The 18,098-nt window shown below is 45.9% G+C and overlaps 1 protein-coding gene across 1 annotated transcript in view; it reads left to right on the forward strand.

Moving 5' to 3' along the window:
- WDHD1 (WD repeat and HMG-box DNA binding protein 1) overlaps window positions 1–18,098 on the forward strand; it is a 247,833-nt gene that overhangs the window by 54,233 nt on the left and 175,502 nt on the right. Inside the window, exon 7 of the mRNA XM_029597432.1 lies at window positions 15,946–16,041. Within this exon, the coding sequence (XP_029453292.1) occupies window positions 15,946–16,041 (96 nt within the window). The remainder of the gene's footprint in view (window positions 1–15,945; window positions 16,042–18,098) is intronic.

Here is an 18,098-nt window from a genome sequence, read left to right on the forward strand (position 1 = left end):
ATATCTAAATATCTGAGACTAACTTGACAAAACTTCCCTTTAAGGGCAGCCTTTGTTTTGAGAGGATCTTGAGAAAATGGCAATGGCATAGGGGGAGTCCAAAGTATTTAGGCTCCTGGAGGATAGGTCTTTTCCGACCCAGAATACGTTTTTGGAATCCAGTAATTTTAAGCAAGGAAGGAATGCTAGTAGTCTGAGATCCCATCGCTTCAACGGGTATCAGTCCTTTCATTCAAGCAAGAGAGGAATTAAGGAAGGATCCTCAGGGTCAGATTCCTTTCAAGGCGCCCAATAAGTTTGTTTATTTATTTATTTATTTTGTGGCTCAATTTTCAGTGGAGATAGGCCTTCCACAATTTTATTAGAAATGGACCTAAGTTATAGAATGGTTGTGCCCTGGAATTCTCCTGTCCTGTTTCAGATGCTTTAATGGTTTCCCCTTGTCATGCCACCTGGAAGCGAGAAGCCATAAGAGTGATGCTCAGAAGGCTCCTCAACTTGAAGTCAGTGGCATCAATTCCAAAGGATCAATGAGGGTTAGGTTGGTACTCCATTTACTTTGTGGTTCCCAAGAAACAGGGGTCCTTTCGTCCCATTCTAGATCAGAAGCGGGTTAACAAGTTCATGAGAGTGACTCATTTCCTAATGGAAATATTGAAGTTAGTGATTATGGCAGTAAGGAAGGAAGAATTTCTGATCTCCTTTGATCTTACGAAGGCTTATCTTCACATTCCAATAAGGAAGGATCATCAGTTCTTCCTTCGTTTTGTGGTGCTGGGGTGCATTTTGATTTTCAAGCCCTGCCCCTTGGTTTAGCCACTGCCTCAGGGACTTTTTAATAGTGATGGTGGTCATAGCAGTGGCACTGCAATTAGAAGGTATTTTAGTGCAGCCTTATCTGCATTACTGGTTGATGAAAGTGAAGACAGTAAAGGAAATTGCAGTGGCCACCCAGAGACGTGGTTCAGGTTTTACAGGAATTGAGTTGTATATTCACTTTCTCAGACTCTGGAGAATTTTGGAGTGCTATGCAACACAAAGATAGGCTATGTTTGACTGATGAAACAATTCAGAAACTGGGTGGGCAGATCCGTTCATTACTTTCCATCAAGAGTCTTACTGTGTGGAATTATCTGAAGTTTCTCGGCTCCATGGCAGCAGCATTGGATCTTGTGCCATGGGTGAAAGGTGTACATGAGGCCCCTTCAGAAAACTTTGCTCTTAAGATGGAAACTTAAGAGCTACTGGTTCTGGAGTCCATCAGGATAAGTTTGCAATGATGGCTGAGTTGCAGAAATTTGGATATGGGGTGAATCTCAAACCCCCTGGCCTGGGTGACTGTGCCAACAGATGCAAGTTAGATGGGCTGGGGAGCACATTGTCTAAGGCAGATGACTTGGGATAGTGGTGTCTTGAAGAGTCAAGTTGGTCGATCCATCATTGAAGACCAGAGCGATTTATCTGGCTCATCTATATTTTGCCCCTCTGCTAAGGGGGTCCAGCAAGCAGGTTAATGTCTGACAATATCTCGACAATGGCATATGTGAACCATCAAGGAGGGACCAAAAGCTCTCAGATGTGTTCAAAGTTGGATTTGCTGCTCGAATGGGTGGAAAGGAATCTAAAGGTAATTGCGTTTTCGCACATAGCAGATGTGGAGAATTTTCAAGTGGATTTTCTCATTCGCAATCCAGTGGGAACACTGAGAGGAGAGGATCACCTTGCTGGTGGCTGAAAGGAATCAGTAAGATTTTGCTTGGGACATTGTCTTTTTTAAAAGTATTGGGGCAAAGTTAACTATTTGGGAATATTATTTAGTGTGTTTGTGTGTTTGTGTCTTTAATAGTCAGAAAGGCAGTGAATAAACAAGTTAGACTGTTTGTATTTTTAGTCAGTCAATAAGGTAGCAGTAGGTAGGCAGTGAATAAACAAGTTAGACTGTTTGTATTTTTAGTCAGTCAATAAGGTAGCAGTAGGTAGGCAGTGAATAAACAAGTTAGACTGTTTGTATTTTTAGTCAGTCAATAAGGTTAGCAGTAGGTAGTGTGTTTATTTTTAAAAGTCTGCAGAACTGAGTGTTCTCCAGACTTTTAAAGAGTTGAGTGTTTGTATTTAATACTGAGTGCTTGTATTGAAAAAAAAAAAAAAAACCCAACCCAAAAAGTAGCCAGAAGCTAGAAATAAGCTAGGAGCAGTGTATACCAAAGTAAAAAAGTTGAATAGTTCAGCTCAGTTACTCAACTTCCAAAGGTGTTGAGGTAGTGTGATTGGGTTTGAATAGGGACCAACATTTGTTAATCAAGGGAGCAGTGAGTCACTCAGGCTGACTAACTGAAGTTAGACTGTTTGTATTTCCCAACCCTCCCACCCACCCCTAGCTCATCCCTTAATTTATAGGCAGGTGCCACTTTCACAAAAAAAAAACAACCCATCAACAAAACCTTTATTGAGAATTCACTAATACATTTAAAGGAAGTTAGACACATTCCTACTCCCATAGCAACCTAAAACTTAACTAGGAACTGATCAAAATTGAGATGAAGGCAGCAGTCCAGCAGCAAGAGGGGGGCTTCCCAGTCTTTTGCATCGAGTGTCACATGTATGATTTTTTACCCACAGGTGAGAAGTTGTACATGTGCATGTGATGCAAAGAGCTCCTGGCTCTCAGAGAACGAGTCCGATCTCTGGAGGCTAGAGTGGCAGACCTGGAGGAGCTGAGGCAGACAGAGAGGTATATAGATGAGACCTTCAGGGACATAGTAGTCAAGTCCCAACTTCAGACTGGCAGCCCTGGTGCTGCCTTGGAGGAAGAAGGTCTCAAGATGGGAGAGCACCAACCAGGTGTAGCAGGAAAGGATCCTGTAGCAAGGACCTGCTCTCCAGGTGATGCATTATCCTTTCGCACTGAGGATATCTCCCCAAGGCCTACTGTCCAGGAGGGAAGGGTTAGGTCGGCCGTCATAGTTGGTGATTCTATTATTAGGAATGTAGATAGCTGGGTGGCTGGTGGGCGTGAGGATCGCCTGGTAACATGCCTACCTGGTGCGTAGGTGGCGGACCTCACGCGTCACCTAGATAGGATTTTAGACAGTGCTGGGGAGGAGCTGGCTGTCATGGTACATGTGGGCACCAACGACATAGGAAAATGTGGGAGGGAGGTTCTGGAAGCCAAATTTAGGCTCTTAGGTAGAAAGCTTAAATCCAGAACCTCCAGGGTAGCATTCTCTGAAATGCTCCCTGTTCCACGCGCAGGTCACCAGAGGCAGGCAGAGCTCCGGAGTCTCAATGCGTGGATGAGACGATGGTGCAAGGAAGAGGGATTCAGTTTTGTTAGGAACTGGGGAACCTTTTGGGGAAGGGGGAGTGTCTTCCGAAGGGATGGGCTCCACCTTAACCAGGGTGGAACCAGACTGCTGGCGCTAACCTTTAAAAAGGAGATAGAGCAGCTTTTAAACTAGAACAAAGGGGAAAGCCGACAGTCGCTCGGCAGCGCATGGTTCGGAGAGAGGTATCTTTTAAGGATACTAATGATGCATTAGAATTAGGGCATCCCGACACTGAGGTTCCAATAATTAGAAAAGTAGTCCAAGTGCCTGTAACTAAAAACTCACCTGAGCTAAAAAAAATTCTAACTTATCCCTATCAATTAAAAAGCAGAATGAAAATACAAACAAAAAACAAACTTTGAAATGTTTGTATGCTAATGTCAGAAGTCTAAGAAGTAAGATGGGAGAATTAGAATGTATAGCAGTAAATGATGACATAGACTTAATTGGCATCTCAGAGACATGGTGGAAAGAGGATAACCAATGGGACAGTGCTATACCGGGGTATAAATTATATCGCAATGACAGAGAGGAGCACTCGGGAGGAGGTGTGGCGCTTTATGTCCGGGATGGCATAGAGTCCAACAGGATAAACATCCTGCATGAGACTAAATGGCTATTCACTCAAGCTTTCCCTGAGAGCTAAAATCTGATGAAGCGACAGACGATATACCTACCTCTGTACATATGTTCCTGATTTATGGTTCCTGATTTATGGTTCACAGTTACATTTAATTGAGTTTATGAAAGTTCTCTTTTAATAGTTTCCTGTATACTTGTGTTAATGTATTCTGCCTTGAGGCGACTGTTTTAATGTATTTCCGCCCTGGAGGCGACTGTTCAGTTCTTTGTAAACCGGTGCGATATGTATTCTTTACAGGAACATCGGTATATAAAATTAAAAATAAATAAATAAATACAAAATTGAATCTTTATGGGTAGAAATACCTTGTGTGTCGGGGAAGACTATAGTGATAGGGGTATACTACCGTCCACCTGGTCAAGATGGTCGCCGCATCTCAAAAAAGATATAATTGCGACGGAGAAGGTACAGAGAAGGGCTACCAAAATGATAAGGGGAATGGAACAGCTCCCCTATGAAGAAAGACTAAAGAGGTTAGGACTTTTCAGCTTGGAGAAGAGACGGCTGAGGGGGGATATGATAGAGGTGTTTAAAATCATGAGAGGTCTAGAACGGGTAGATGTGAATCGGTTATTTACTCTTTCGGATAGTAGAAAGACTAGGGGGCACTCCATGAAGTTAGCATGGGGCACATTTAAAACTAATCGGAGAAAGTTCTTTTTTACTCAACGCACAATTAAACTCTGGAATTTGTTACCAGAGGATGTGGTTAGTGCAGTTAGTATAGCTGTGTTTAAAAAAGGATTGGATAAGTTCTTGGAGGAGAACATAAGAACATAAGAAATTGCCATGCTGGGACAGACCAAGGGTCCATCAAGCCCAGCATCCTGTTTCCAACAGAGGCCAAAAACCAGGCCACAAGAACCTGGCAATTACCCAAACACTAAGAAGAACCCATGCCACTGATGCAATTAATAGCAGGGGCTATTCCCTAAGTATAATTCATTAATAGCCATTAATGGACTTCTGCTCCAAGAACTTATCCAAACCTTTTTTGAACCCAGCTACACTAACTGCACTAACTACCTTCTCTGGCAACAAATTCCAGAGCTTTATTGTGCGTTGAGAGAAAAAGAATTTTCTCCGATTAGTCTTAAATGTGTTACTTGCTAACTTCATGGAATGCCCCCTAGTCCTTCTATTATTCGAAAGTGTAAATAACCAAGTCACATCTACTCGTTCAAGACCTCTCATGATCTTAAAGACCTCTATCATATCCCCCCTCAGCCGTCTCTTCTCCAAGCTGAACAGCCCTAACCTCTTCAGCCTTTCCTCATAGGGGAGCTGTTCCATCCCCCTTATCATTTTGGTTGCCCTTCTCTGTACCTTCTCCATCGCAACTATATCTTTTTTGAGATGTGGCGACCAGAATTGTACACAGTACTCAAAGGGCGGTCTCACCATGGAGCGATACAGAGGCATTATGACATTTTCTGTTCTATTAACCATTCCCTTCCTAATAATTCCTAACATTCTATTTGCTTTTTTGACTGCTGCATCACACTGAGCCGACGATTTTAAAGTATTATCCACTATGATGCCTAGATCTTTTTCCTGGGTGGTAGCTCCTAATATGGAACCTAACATCGTGTAACTACAGCAAGGGTTATTTTTCCCTATGTGCAACACCTTGCACTTGTCCACATTAAATTTCATCTGCCATTTGGATGCCCAATCTTCCAGTCTTGCAATGTCCTCCTGTAATGTATCACAGTCTGCCTGTGATTTAACTACTCTGAATAATTTTGTATCATCCACAAATTTGATAACCTCACTCGTTGTATTCCTTTCCAGATCATTTATATATATATATATTGAAAAGCACCGGTCCCAATACAGATCCCTGAGGTACTCCACTGTTTACCCTTTTCCACTGAGAATATTGACCATTTAATCCTACTCTCTGTTTCCTGTCTTTTAACCTGTTTGTAATCCACGAAAGGACATCGCCTCCTATCCCATGACTTTTTAGTTTTCGTAGAAGCCTCTCATGAGGGACTTTGTCAAACGCCTTCTGAAAATCCAAATATACTACATCTACCGGTTCACCTTTATCCACATGTTTATTAACCCCTTCAAAAAAATGAAGCAGATTTGTTAGGCAAGACTTCCCTTGGGTAAATCCATGTTGACTGTGTCCCATTAAATCATGTCTTTCTATATGCTCTACAATTTTGATCTTGAGAATAGTTTCCATTACCTGCTATTAAGTTCACTTAGAGAATAGCCACTGCCATTAGCAATGGTAACATGGAATAGACTTAGTTTTTGGGTAATTGCCAGGTTCTTATGGCCTGGATTGGTCACTGTTGGAAACAGGATGCTGGGCTTGATGCTTGGTCTGACCCAGTATGGCATTTTCTTATGTTCTTAGTTGACCCCAAGGAATGGTCCCTGTCTCAGGCAGTGTTTGATCAAATTGTAGCCAGGTAGGGAATCCATTGATGGATCTGATGGTGTATATCAAGAATACAAAGGTAGAAAGAGACAATTTCCTGGCGTGTAGCCAGATGGACTCAGAACAAATGGGATAGTATCCGAGTGCTAGCAGTTGGAGACGGATCTGACGTCAGCACGGGGGCGTATATATCCCCACAGGAAGCGTAGCTATTCAGTAATTTCCGTCTCCAAAGCAGTTTGGAGTGCCTGCATGCTAGTTGAGCGTGCTTTCCAAGACTACTTTAATTTTTCTCTTTTTTTCTCATTCTATATTCTACTTCGTTTTGCTGTCTATTCGACTTAGAGCCCCGCGCTCCTGCGGTAGATACCCAAGGGTTCCTCCCGCAGCGAGCTCCCGGGGTGATTGCCGTGCTCTCCCGGTGGGAAAGTCCTCGGTCCTGCCGAAGCGCGGCAGTGACGCAGTCCCCGGACGGTATACGAGGCCCTCGGTCCCGGCGTGGACGAGGTAGCGGGTGCATTCCCTCAATTGCGGTGGCGAGGTGCTCCCTTCCCCCGCAGCCGGAGACCGCCTGTGTTCCAGCCGGGAAGCGCCGAAGCTGGTAAGGAGTACGTCTCTTCCTACGGGTCTCCGAAGCACAGAGGATCGGCGGCGTGGCACGCCGTGGAGGACGCCCTGGTTGGGCCTTGCTCAGGTACTCCGCGCCCGTAATAGGCGCGGCTTTCTTCCTCCTTACTGAAAGCTTATTGAATGCCTGTTGAGAGCATATTGCTGGCCGCTTATTACCTAAAGCTTATTAAATGCCTATTGAGAGCATATTGCTAGCCGCTTATTACTGAAAGCTTATTGAATGCCTATTGTGAGCATATTGCTGGCCGCTTATTACTGAAAGCTTATTGAATGCCTATTGAGAGCATATTGCTGGCCGCTTATTACTGAATGCTTATTGAATGCCTATTGCGAGCATATTGCTGACCGCTTATTACCGAAAGCTTATTGAATGCCTATTGAGAGCATATTGCTGGCCGCTTATTACTGACTGCTTATTGAATGCCTATGGTGAGCATATTGCTGGCCGCTTATTACTGAATGCTTATTGAATGCCTATTGGGAGCTTATTGCTGACCACTTATTACTGAATGCTTATTGAATGCCTATTGAGAGCATATTGCTGACCGCTTATTACTGAAAACTTATTGACTGCCTATTGCGAGCATATTGCTGGTCGCTTATTGAATGCCTATTGCGAGCATGTTGCTGGTCGCTTATTGCTGAAAGCCTATTGAGGGCACATTAAGCACTTATTGCCTGTTGTATTCAGCGCCTATTGCTACCGCATATTATTATTGAGCGCCTGTTGTATTGAGCGCCTATTGTTCAATGAATCAGAAGGCTGCAGAGTCTTCAGCGACGGCGCCGCCTGCTTCAGGCATTGCAGCCCTTGGCCTCTGCTCAGCATGCCACCTTAGGGCCACGCGCAGGGATGAGCCAGATTCTCTGTTTGCTCAATGTGAGGGGGCCGTGCGACCCTCGGGCCAGGACCTGTCTCAACCACGATTTGTGGACAGTTCCCCAGGGGCTACCCCGGAGTTAGGGGGCAGTCTCGACCAATCAGGCATCCCGGGGGAGCTTGTACCCCGGTGATTAGAGGCTGCTGCCATTTCCTGGGTGGATCTCTTTAAGGGAATTCATGCTTTTGTACAGATGCAAACGGCTGCCCATCCAGGCCCTGCGGTTCCTGCTGTTCCTGTAGTTCCTGCGGTGGCTGCGCCTGCGGCGGCTGCTCTGGTAGCAGCTCCTGCGGATCCGGTTCCTGGACCATCACAACCTTATCGCGAGCGGGACTTCCCACCGATGGATAGCCCAGATCAGTCAGTCCAGGAGGTCTCACAGGACGAGTCCGAACTCCCGGACGAGGGAGACCTCCCTCCAGGGACTGAGCCATATCGAACCATGAGGCGGTTCTTCCCTAAGGAGGATCTCTCCGACCTGGTGTCTCAGTGTCTGGCAGAATTGGATATTACCGGTCCCAGCGCTTCGGTACCTTCTGCGCAGAACCCCCTGCTGGAAGGTCTTCGTCCTACGGCCCGCCATTTTCCATTCTTACAGGCGGCGCAACAACTGATCGATTTAGAATGGGCGGCTCCAGCGGCTGCCTTCAAAGGGGGTCGGGCTCTGACGAGCATGTACCCATTGGCACCGGCTATCCAGGATCTGCTGGCGTGCCCTCAGGTGGACGCCTTGATTAGCGCTGTGGTCAAGCGCACTACCATTCCAGTTGAAGGGGGGACGGCCCTCAGGGAGCCGCATGATCGGCGACTGGACGCCATTCTGCGTCAGGCCTTTGAGATGGCAGCTTTATCTTTACGGATCGCCACCTGCTGCACGGTGGTGATGCGTGCCTGTTTGTCACAGGTTAGAAACAACGCTCCAGCGGCAGACATGGAATCCGCTCTTTCGTTCCTTACGGATGCGGCATCTGACCTGGTCCGGACAACAGCTAAGGGGATTTCATCCTCCGTAGCCGCCAGGAGGCAGCTCTGGATCCGAAGATGGTCGGCGGATGCGCTTTCTAAAAGCCGCCTCACCAGATTGCCCTTCAAGGGCTCTTTTCTATTTGGCAGCGACCTTGATAAACTGGCCAGTGCATGGGGCGCCTCTCCAGTGCCCAGATTGCCGGAAGATCGGTTCCGAAGTGGCCAGCACGCCTTTCCGAGGCCTCCAGGGGCAGGAGTTCCCAGCGTTTCGTTCCTTACAGGGGTCGTTACCAGGCACCACGTCCTCCGGCCAGGAATCAGTCCTTTCGGTCCAAGCAGCGCAAGAGGGGAGCGGGCTCGGGTCCCGGCCGCGCCTCCCAATGAGAATCCGCAGATTCATCTGGGGACGGAGCCATAGGGGGCAGGTTGACCCTCTTCTACCCCAGATGGGTCGAGATTACATCGGACCAGTGGGTTCTCGCCGTTATCCGGGAGGGATATTATATGGACTTTCATCATCTCCCTCCGGACAAGTTTGTGGAATCTTCGTGTCCCATACACAAGAAGGCAGCATTGGAAGCTACCCTGGCAAGGCTCCTGTCCTTGAAAGCCATCATCCCAGTACCTGCCTGGGAAGTGAATTCTGGCCATTATTCCATCTATTTCATGGTACCCAAGAAAGGGGGTACCTTTCGGCCTGTCCTGGACCTCAAGTCTGTCAATCGATACTTACGGGTCCCGAAGTTTCGCATGGAAACTCTACGCTCCGTCAAGGCCGCAGTACAGCCAGGGGAATTCCTCACGGCATTAGACCTGTCAGAGGCATACCTGCATATCCCGATCCATCCGGATCATCAGCGCTACCTACGCTTCAAGGTTCTAGGCCGCCACTTCCAGTTTCGGGCTCTGCCCTTTGGGTTGGCGACATCGCCATGGACATTCACCAAAGTAGTAGTAGTAGTAGCGGCGGCGCTCAGGCGGGAAGGAATTCTGGTCCATCCCTACCTAGACGACTGGCTGATCAGGGCAAAGTCTCGAGAGGAGAGCCTTCGGACCACCGACAGAGTGATCGCCCTTCTGGAAAGCCTGGGCTGGGTTATCAACCTCGGCAAGAGCTGCCTACAGCCTTCCCAGTCACTGGAATACCTGGGAGTACAGTTCGACACCCGGGCCGACACGGTCAGTCTCACCACCAAGAGGACGCTGAAACTTCAGCAGCGTATCCAGTATTTGATGGGAGCCAGTCGACCCACCGCCTGGGATTATCTGCAGGTTCTTGGTCTCATGGCATCCACCCTGGAAGTGGTGCCCTGGGCGCGGGCCCATATGAGACCTCTCCAACACGCCCTGCTCTCTCGCTGGAGCCCCCGTCTACGGACCTACTCCACGCACCTACCTCTACCAGCCCGAGTGCGGACCCAGTTACGGTGGTGGTTGCAGTCCAACCACATGAGCAGGGGATCGAAGATGTCCTCACCCACGTGGATTTTGCTCACCACAGATGCCAGCCTAAGCGGCTGGGGCGCACACTGTGAAGAACTCACCGCGCAAGGGCGGTGGAACAGAGAAGAGTCGGCGTGGAACATCAACCGTCTAGAGGCCCGGGCGGTCCGATTGGCATGCCTTCAATTTGCCCACAGACTGCAGAACAGAGCAGTTAGAGTGATGTCCGACAACGCCACCACGGTGGCATACATCAATCGTCGGGGCGGAACCAGAAGCAGACAGGTATCTCTGGAGATCGCCCCTCTGATGACTTGGGCAGAGGTGAATCTTCAGGACATCTCCGCCGTCCACATTGCCGGGAAGACAATACCACAGCAGATTTCCTCAGCAGGGAAAGCCTGAATCCGGGAGAGTGGCAGCTCTCACCCACGGCCTTCCAGATGATTGTGGATCATTGGGGGTTTCCGGACATGGATTTACTGGCAGACAAGTCCAATGCTCAAGTACCCAGATACTTCAGCCGCAAGCGCGACCCGTGCTCACACGGAATCGATGCCCTGGTTCAGCCATGGGCTCCAGGGACTCTACTGTACGCCTTTTCTCCGTGGCCTCTGCTAGGCGCTGTCATCCGCAAGATTCAGAGACACCGGGGCCTAGTCCTTCTAGTGGCGCCAGACTGGCCAAGACGACCCTGGTACGCAGACATGAGAAGACTACTGGCAGGGGAGCCCTTTCCCCTGCCTCTTCTCCGGGACCTTCTACATCAAGGTCCCATTCTTCACGAGGATCCGGCTCAATTCTCTCTTACGGTATGGCCCTTGAGAGGGCTAGACTGAAGAAGAGGGGTTACTCGGAGCCCGTGATTGATACCCTCCTCCGAGCTCGCAAGTTTTCCACATCCCTCACATACATCCGGATCTGGAGAGTATTTGAAGCATGGTGCGACACTCACGGCACCAATCCTCATGCAACCACAATCCCTATTGTGTTGGATTTCCTGCAGGATGGCCTTCAGAAGGGTCTCTCCCTCAGCTCCGTCAAGGTTCAGGTGGCTGCGCTGTCTTGCTATGGTCCCAGGAGGGATGGCAAGACCATCGCCAAGCACCAGGATGTTTCTCGCTTCCTGCAGGGAGTCAAGCATATTCGTCCGCCACTGAAGTGGCCTGTACCTTTGTGGAACCTCAACCTTGTTTTGGATTTCCTTGCGGGATCCACCTTCAGACCCCTTCGGGGCCTGTCTCTTCGTTCCCTCACTTTGAAGATGGTATTCTTGCTGGCTGTATGTTCAGCCCGCCGCATCTCAGAACTACAAGCATTGTCCTGCCGTGATCCCTTTCTCAGAATCACTCCAGAGGCTATCCATCTTCGTACGGTTCCCTCCTTTCTACCTAAGGTGGTTTCACAGTTTCATCTTAATCAAACCATATCCTTGCCTACCACGGCGGGTCTGAAGAAATCTGAAGAAGGGCGTTTGTTACGCCATCTCGACATTGGCAGATTGCTGCCCAGATATTTGGCACTTACACAAGACCTACGAAAGACGGACCATCTGTTCGTCCTGTACAGCGGGAAGAAGCTAGGTGAAGCGGCCTCGCGGCCCACCATCGCCCGCTGGATTAAAGAAGTTGTCAGAGCAGCGTACGTAGAGGCCGGGAAGTCTCCGCCTCTACAGGTCAAGGCTCATTCTACCAGAGCACAAGCAGCATCTTGGGCAGAATCCAGGATGCTATTGCCTGCGGAAATCTGTAAAGCGGCGACTTGGTCTTCCCTCCATACCTTCTCCAGGTTCTATCGTCTGGATGTTCAGGCCGGGGAGGACTCGGCATTTGCGCGGGCGGTACTACATGGGCCTCAGGCAGCCTCCCGCCCAGGCTGGGAGTAAAGCTTTTGTACATCCCATTTGTTCTGAGTCCATCTGGCTACACGCCAGGAAATGTTGGGATTACTACCTGATAATCCCCTTTTCCTTAGTGTAGACAGATGGACTCAGCATCCCGCCCAGCTGCCTGCATACATGGGTATCACCGATTCAAGGTAAGCCATGTCCTCTGTTTCCATAAGAGCGTACACTCTACCAGGTGTCCACGCCTTCCGGTTGGGAATGCTGGCGGTCTCCAGCTACTGTCAATCGGTCAGGGGAATCCTGTTTCACTTTTTAACTGAGCGTCAGTACACACATCTCTAACAGCTTTTGCAAGGAAGATTACTGAATAGCTACGCTTCCTGTGGGGATATATACGCCCCCGTGCTGACGTCAGATCAGTCTCCAACTGCTAGCACGCGGATACTATCCCATTTGTTCTGAGTCCATCTGTCTACACTAAGGAAAAGGGGATTATCAGGTAGTAATCCCAACATTGCTCATCCAAACTTGATGCCCTGGTTCAGAGTTGGCCGATGGAAGCAGTCCTGTATATGTTTCCTCTGTGGCCCTTGATAAAAAAGAATGAGTCAGAAAATTTCAAGATATTTAGGTATGCTGATTCTAATGGCTCTAGATAGACCAAGATGCTCTTGGTATGCAGATCTTGTTTGGTTATTGTATGGAAGACCATTGAGGCTTACTTATTATAGAGAAATACTCTGAGGGTCTGGTTCTGCATGAGGGTCGGTTTTGTCTTATGGCCTGGCCCTTGAGAGGGCTCATCTAGTTAGCGTATTCACTACTCCCTCCCTGAGGATAACCCTCTTTAAGGGCTAGGAGGCCTTATACATTATTAGTACATATGAGAGTTTTTAAAGATTGGTGCAATGGTAAATCATTTAGTCCTAGTGTAAAGGGATATACAGAATAAAATAAATAAATAAAATAAAGTAATAGTTAGACTCACCTGTCCTGTAGTTCCACAAGTAGAGTCCAGAAGGTTCAGATTTTCTGGTAGCCAGAGTTGTGACAGTAGCAGGACAGAGGCTGAAGACAGCGCCCAGTCCTGCTATGAGGGACTGCCAGAGGCAAAGGCCAGACAGAACTGAAGAAAGAACATGTGAGAGAAGATGAGGACTACAGCTACCCAGAAGCAGCGTTGTGTTGCCAGTGATCAGCTGCTGTTAGTGCTTGTGGCAATGAGCAGGAAGTGAACTCAAAATGCAAAAGCTTCTGGACCAAGGTGGGTCACAGCTAATGATGGAAAACATTTCAGGAAGTGACAACAAGCACTGGAGAGAACAAGGCAGAGGATTGCAGGAAAGGAATAAACAGATGAAGAGATAAACGGAGAGGATTGAGCTATCATCAATGGCCAGCTTAAATAATTAAAAAAAAAAAAAAAAAAAAGACCGACACTGTTGATAGAGATCTTCTCCTGAGATGAGAGCTGCATAAAAAAAAAAAGAAAAGTTGCTGACCTTCTGCTGCTGTCACTGCTGAGGGTGATGAAGACATCCTTTGGTAAGTGTGTCTCAAGCTTCAGTTCGTCAGGGTAATCGGAACAGATGTTTGATCAGCTTCTGCTACTATACTGTAGCAGGGGTTAAAATATGTTTTTAGAAAAATAGGAACCAGCTAGAAATCTTGGGAGGAGAGTGTGGTGGTGGCTTTTTTTAATTTTTTTAATTTTTTTTTAACTTTTTATGGTCCTGGCTCTTCCTTCTGGCCCAGGGGTTGCCGCTGTATTTTTTTTCACAGAAATTCTCCCCAATCCCAAGTTCCAATGCTTCTCCAGTATCGCGGCAGCCTTTGCTGCTTCACGTCTGTACACCCATCCACAAACTCCTGTTCTGGTGGCAAGAGTCAGAATCCCCATTTTATTCGCTCAGGCTTTCAGATGTTTGTTCTTTTCCAGTTCTATCTGAAAATATCAGTGGATGTGGCTCTTACATCTTTTGTTTATTGCACTGCTTGGACTGTGATTGTTAAATGAGTTCCTTAGAGGTTTCCAAAAACACCTTGTTAAAAGATTTATGAAAACAAGTGTTATCAAATGGGGCGTAACTGAATGGCTTCCTTTAGAAAAAGTTGATGACATCACTTGGGCCTTTTTAATGGAGGAAGAAATGAAGGAAACTGAAAATCCTGGAGAATTTCTGTGATGACTTCCTAAATGATCATTGGGAAAAGAGTTAAGACTCTAAGGAGAACAGGATAAACAAACACAAATAACCCCTTTAGATTCTAGATTTGCACTACATTAGTGGTTTGGTTTGATTTTTTTTTTTTAATGAAATTGCAGGCTGGGCAATATATCTGCGTGCGTCATGAAAGGTTCACAGCAGGCCTAGATTTGCTAAAAGGGAATCTAGGCCTGTGCCTGGGGCAGCAAAATTCTGTGGACTGTAGGCTGATTGAAAATCTGCTGCCTTCAGGCTGTGCTGAATCTCACTCAACAGAGATCAGGCTTCTGCTTTCTGTTCCAGCTGCAGGGAACAGGAGGGAAGGAGGGTAAGCATGGAGCAAACAAAGCAAAAGGGAATTAGGAGGGGCTAAGTGTGGGGCATCATTGGGGAGTGATGAGAGTGGATCAGCTGGGGAGTATGTGTCTGAGATGGGACAGGGGCACTGTGTGCATGTTTTTGGGTTTATGAGCGAGAGGAGATTGGTGTTGGGTGTATGTGTGTATAAATATGTCACATTGGGGAGAGGAGAGGTTAGAGAGGGATGCAAGGGTGAATGGGACACAAGCATGGAAGGGACACCTTCCTTCCTGCCTGCCCCTGAAAGTCATATTTTCTCTCCCTTGATCACACATTTTTTCTCCTAGATCTTAAAGACCCCCTGCCCCCCTTCCCAGACCCTACCTCTGATCACCCTCAAACCTCGTCCCTCATCCCAGATTCCTTATCTTCCCCTCACCATTCCCAGTCTTCTTTTCATTATCCTCTTCCCATCCCTGAGATCTAAATACAAAATAAATTATACAGAAACAAACAAGGTTGAGAAAACTATTTTTATAATGTGATATAAAAGCTGGAAATATTTGCCAGTGTGCTTCAGAATTTTCTAATTCCTGCTGCAGGATCTGTGAGGCTGTGCTTTAGATCTTTTACTACTCCCTGTTGTCTCATCTTTTGGGGGAGGAGGGAAGGGGGAGAGACAAAACTCAACAGTGCCTAGGGGTGGCCAAAACATAAACCTGTTATTGTGCATAAGAATATTTCAAAGATAGGAATCTCACTCTAAGGCCAAAATGATATTCTGACTGTTCAATACACGTAGGGGTCAACACACAAATAGTGGTCAAGCTTGTGTAGGGTCATGTCTTTAGCATAAATGTTTTCTAGATGTTCAGTTCCATGATTTTGTATTTATTATGTCTTGAGCGGAATACTTTACCCAATATTGTAAATGATAAATCAAGGTTTAAGTACGCTTACAATTTCAAATGTGTTAAATCGTAAAAACGGTGCTTAAACTTCACTGTATTGGATGTATCTGAGCTGTGGGATCGTTGTCCTTCTTGAGTTATGATGCATGGAGCTCCATACAGATTAATTCAAAGGTGAAACCCAGGGTATGTTGTACATTATTCACCTACCAGCCTATCTTCAAAAATATTCTGGAGGTTTAATTCATTTTTTATGCATTTGGCCATTATATGCTGGGTGGTATTCACACATGTTAATCATTTGTTGTTAGTGAAATTGTGTGATGTGAATCTGCTCTAGAAAAAATTACAAGGTATGGAAATTAGAAAATGTTTTCTAATATCATGTTTCCAGGCATGTGAGATGAGCCGGGCCTTGCTACAGAAGTGCAGTGATGTGGTAAATGCAAAATCTATCTGCAGGCTTGCATGGCAACCAAAAATTGGAAAGGTAAGAAATATTTCATCTAGCTTTATGGCACCTGTAGTAGCAATTCAGAACTGTTTGAAATTATTTTTTCCATATGTGATGTCTGTACCGGAGGGGAAAAGCTCTACCAAGTTAGATCCTATATCTGTGGAATGTGGATGGAAATGTTTGGATTTATCATGGAAGATCTTCCTGTGGTAGAATTGGCATTCTTTCCTTTCTGTTTGTCTCAAATTTGGAACTCTGTTGCTATAAGGAAATGTTAATTGAAAAGAGCTGCTTTAATGAAATGTAATATGTTCTGGGTTTCCCAACTTTGGTTCTTGAGACCTACAAATAGGAGTGGTATTGAGGGACACCAACTTTGCAAACTGGCCTTGTGCTTATACTGTATATTTGCAGATACATCTGATGAATATTAATTGTGGTTATCCTGAAAACCACCCCTATCTGGCCTTCTCTGAGAACCCCTGTTCTAGTAGATGTTGCCCCGGCTTCTCCAAATAATGTATGCACCGTTGTGAAAACTGAAATACAAAGCAAAGATCTGACTGAAATCCTGATATAGAAACCATTGGTAGTGGGTAGAAATAAGTGTAGGAGCGGCTTTGATGTCTTAAGGCATAGGTGGTTTTAATTTATTTTTGTTTGTATTTTATTTGTTGTTTTATATTATAACTGTGTGTATTGTTTTTATTGATTGCACAATGCCTTGCTTGGTCTTAGAACCAAAAAGCGGTATATAAATGATTTTTCAATTAAAGCCATTTGATCTCTTACTATGCATTTATCAAATTTGTGTAATATTGAATATAAAAATTGTGAGATATTCACTGCATTTGCTAGTGAAGATGTGTTAGCATAACAATGCCTCTTAGGTATCAAAGGTAATATATTCAATTTAACACAGAATACAACAAATATATAGCTAAATATTGCCACTGTTAATGCAGTGGAGCCTAGTTAAATACTGAATTTCTAATAATCAGGGGATTTCCTAATACAGTTAACATTTCAAATCCTCGTTCTTTCTAACGTGTTTCATGGAGCAAAGCTTGCATTACAAAAGTGACATTCCTACTGTAGTGAAAATACACTGTGTAATACAAGATAACTTTGAGGACAACTTTTGTGTTGTCTTTCCCCTAGCTCCACTTATTGCTTTTTGTGAGAATATTTTTCAATGTCATTTATGTGCATAAAACCTGGTAGTCCTCTTCAGTCAGCCAGACCTTGCCTAAAGTATGCTTACCAACCAGTATATGGAGACAAGAGACTTACGAGTTCACTGATGTCACAACAGGTAGGGTCCCATATTAACATCAGTCTCCCAGTATTCGCTGACTCCAGCAGATAGCAGGCAAGAATCCCATGCTTCGAGCAAAGGATTGGATTAAATTTGAAAGCTCATGGGGAGATAGTCTTGGACTCCCTCCCTTGATTTGAGCATAGCTGATGGACTTCCAGATTTTTATCTGGAGCAAGCTTTCTGGCTGTTACTATGAAATTGTCTTCTCTCGTCTCTCTTCCCTCCCCCTCCTTCTCACACTCTACTATGTCTCCAGGGAATTATTGCTGAGTGGTTCAGCAAGAAAAATGTCAAGAAAAGAGGAAGATGAGAATTTGGAGGAAACAGGGTCCTCCAGATCAAATGAATCTCTTTTGGACCTGAGACAGTGAAAGAAAATTAGAAGAGGGAGAGTGCTCTACTAAGGAAGAGAATGACTCTTCTATGGTTCTTGCCTAACCTGAAAGTGTTGTGATAGGTGGTTATAAGTGATTAAGAAACAATAAATAAATAAATACGGCTATTTCACAAGCAGGAATTGTCTTCATTAATTTCTCAGTCTTTGTAGGCCCTGAATATTGCCAAGTGAGATGAATTTTCCAGAAGATTGCTTTGAATGGTGGATCAGATCGGGATGAGACTTCTCAGATGATCTAGAGGCAGCTATTTTGGAAGAAGCTTCAGAATTCTAGGAGCATGGTCCATTGTGGCAGCCAAACAGTTGCTGTGGTTGTGGGAACTGATCTGCAGATTCTATTTCCAAGTCTAGGCTGACCAAACTTCCGTTTAA

This window comes from Rhinatrema bivittatum, chromosome 4 (assembly GCF_901001135.1).
Source record: "Rhinatrema bivittatum chromosome 4, aRhiBiv1.1, whole genome shotgun sequence".
NCBI lineage: Eukaryota > Metazoa > Chordata > Amphibia > Gymnophiona > Rhinatrematidae > Rhinatrema > Rhinatrema bivittatum.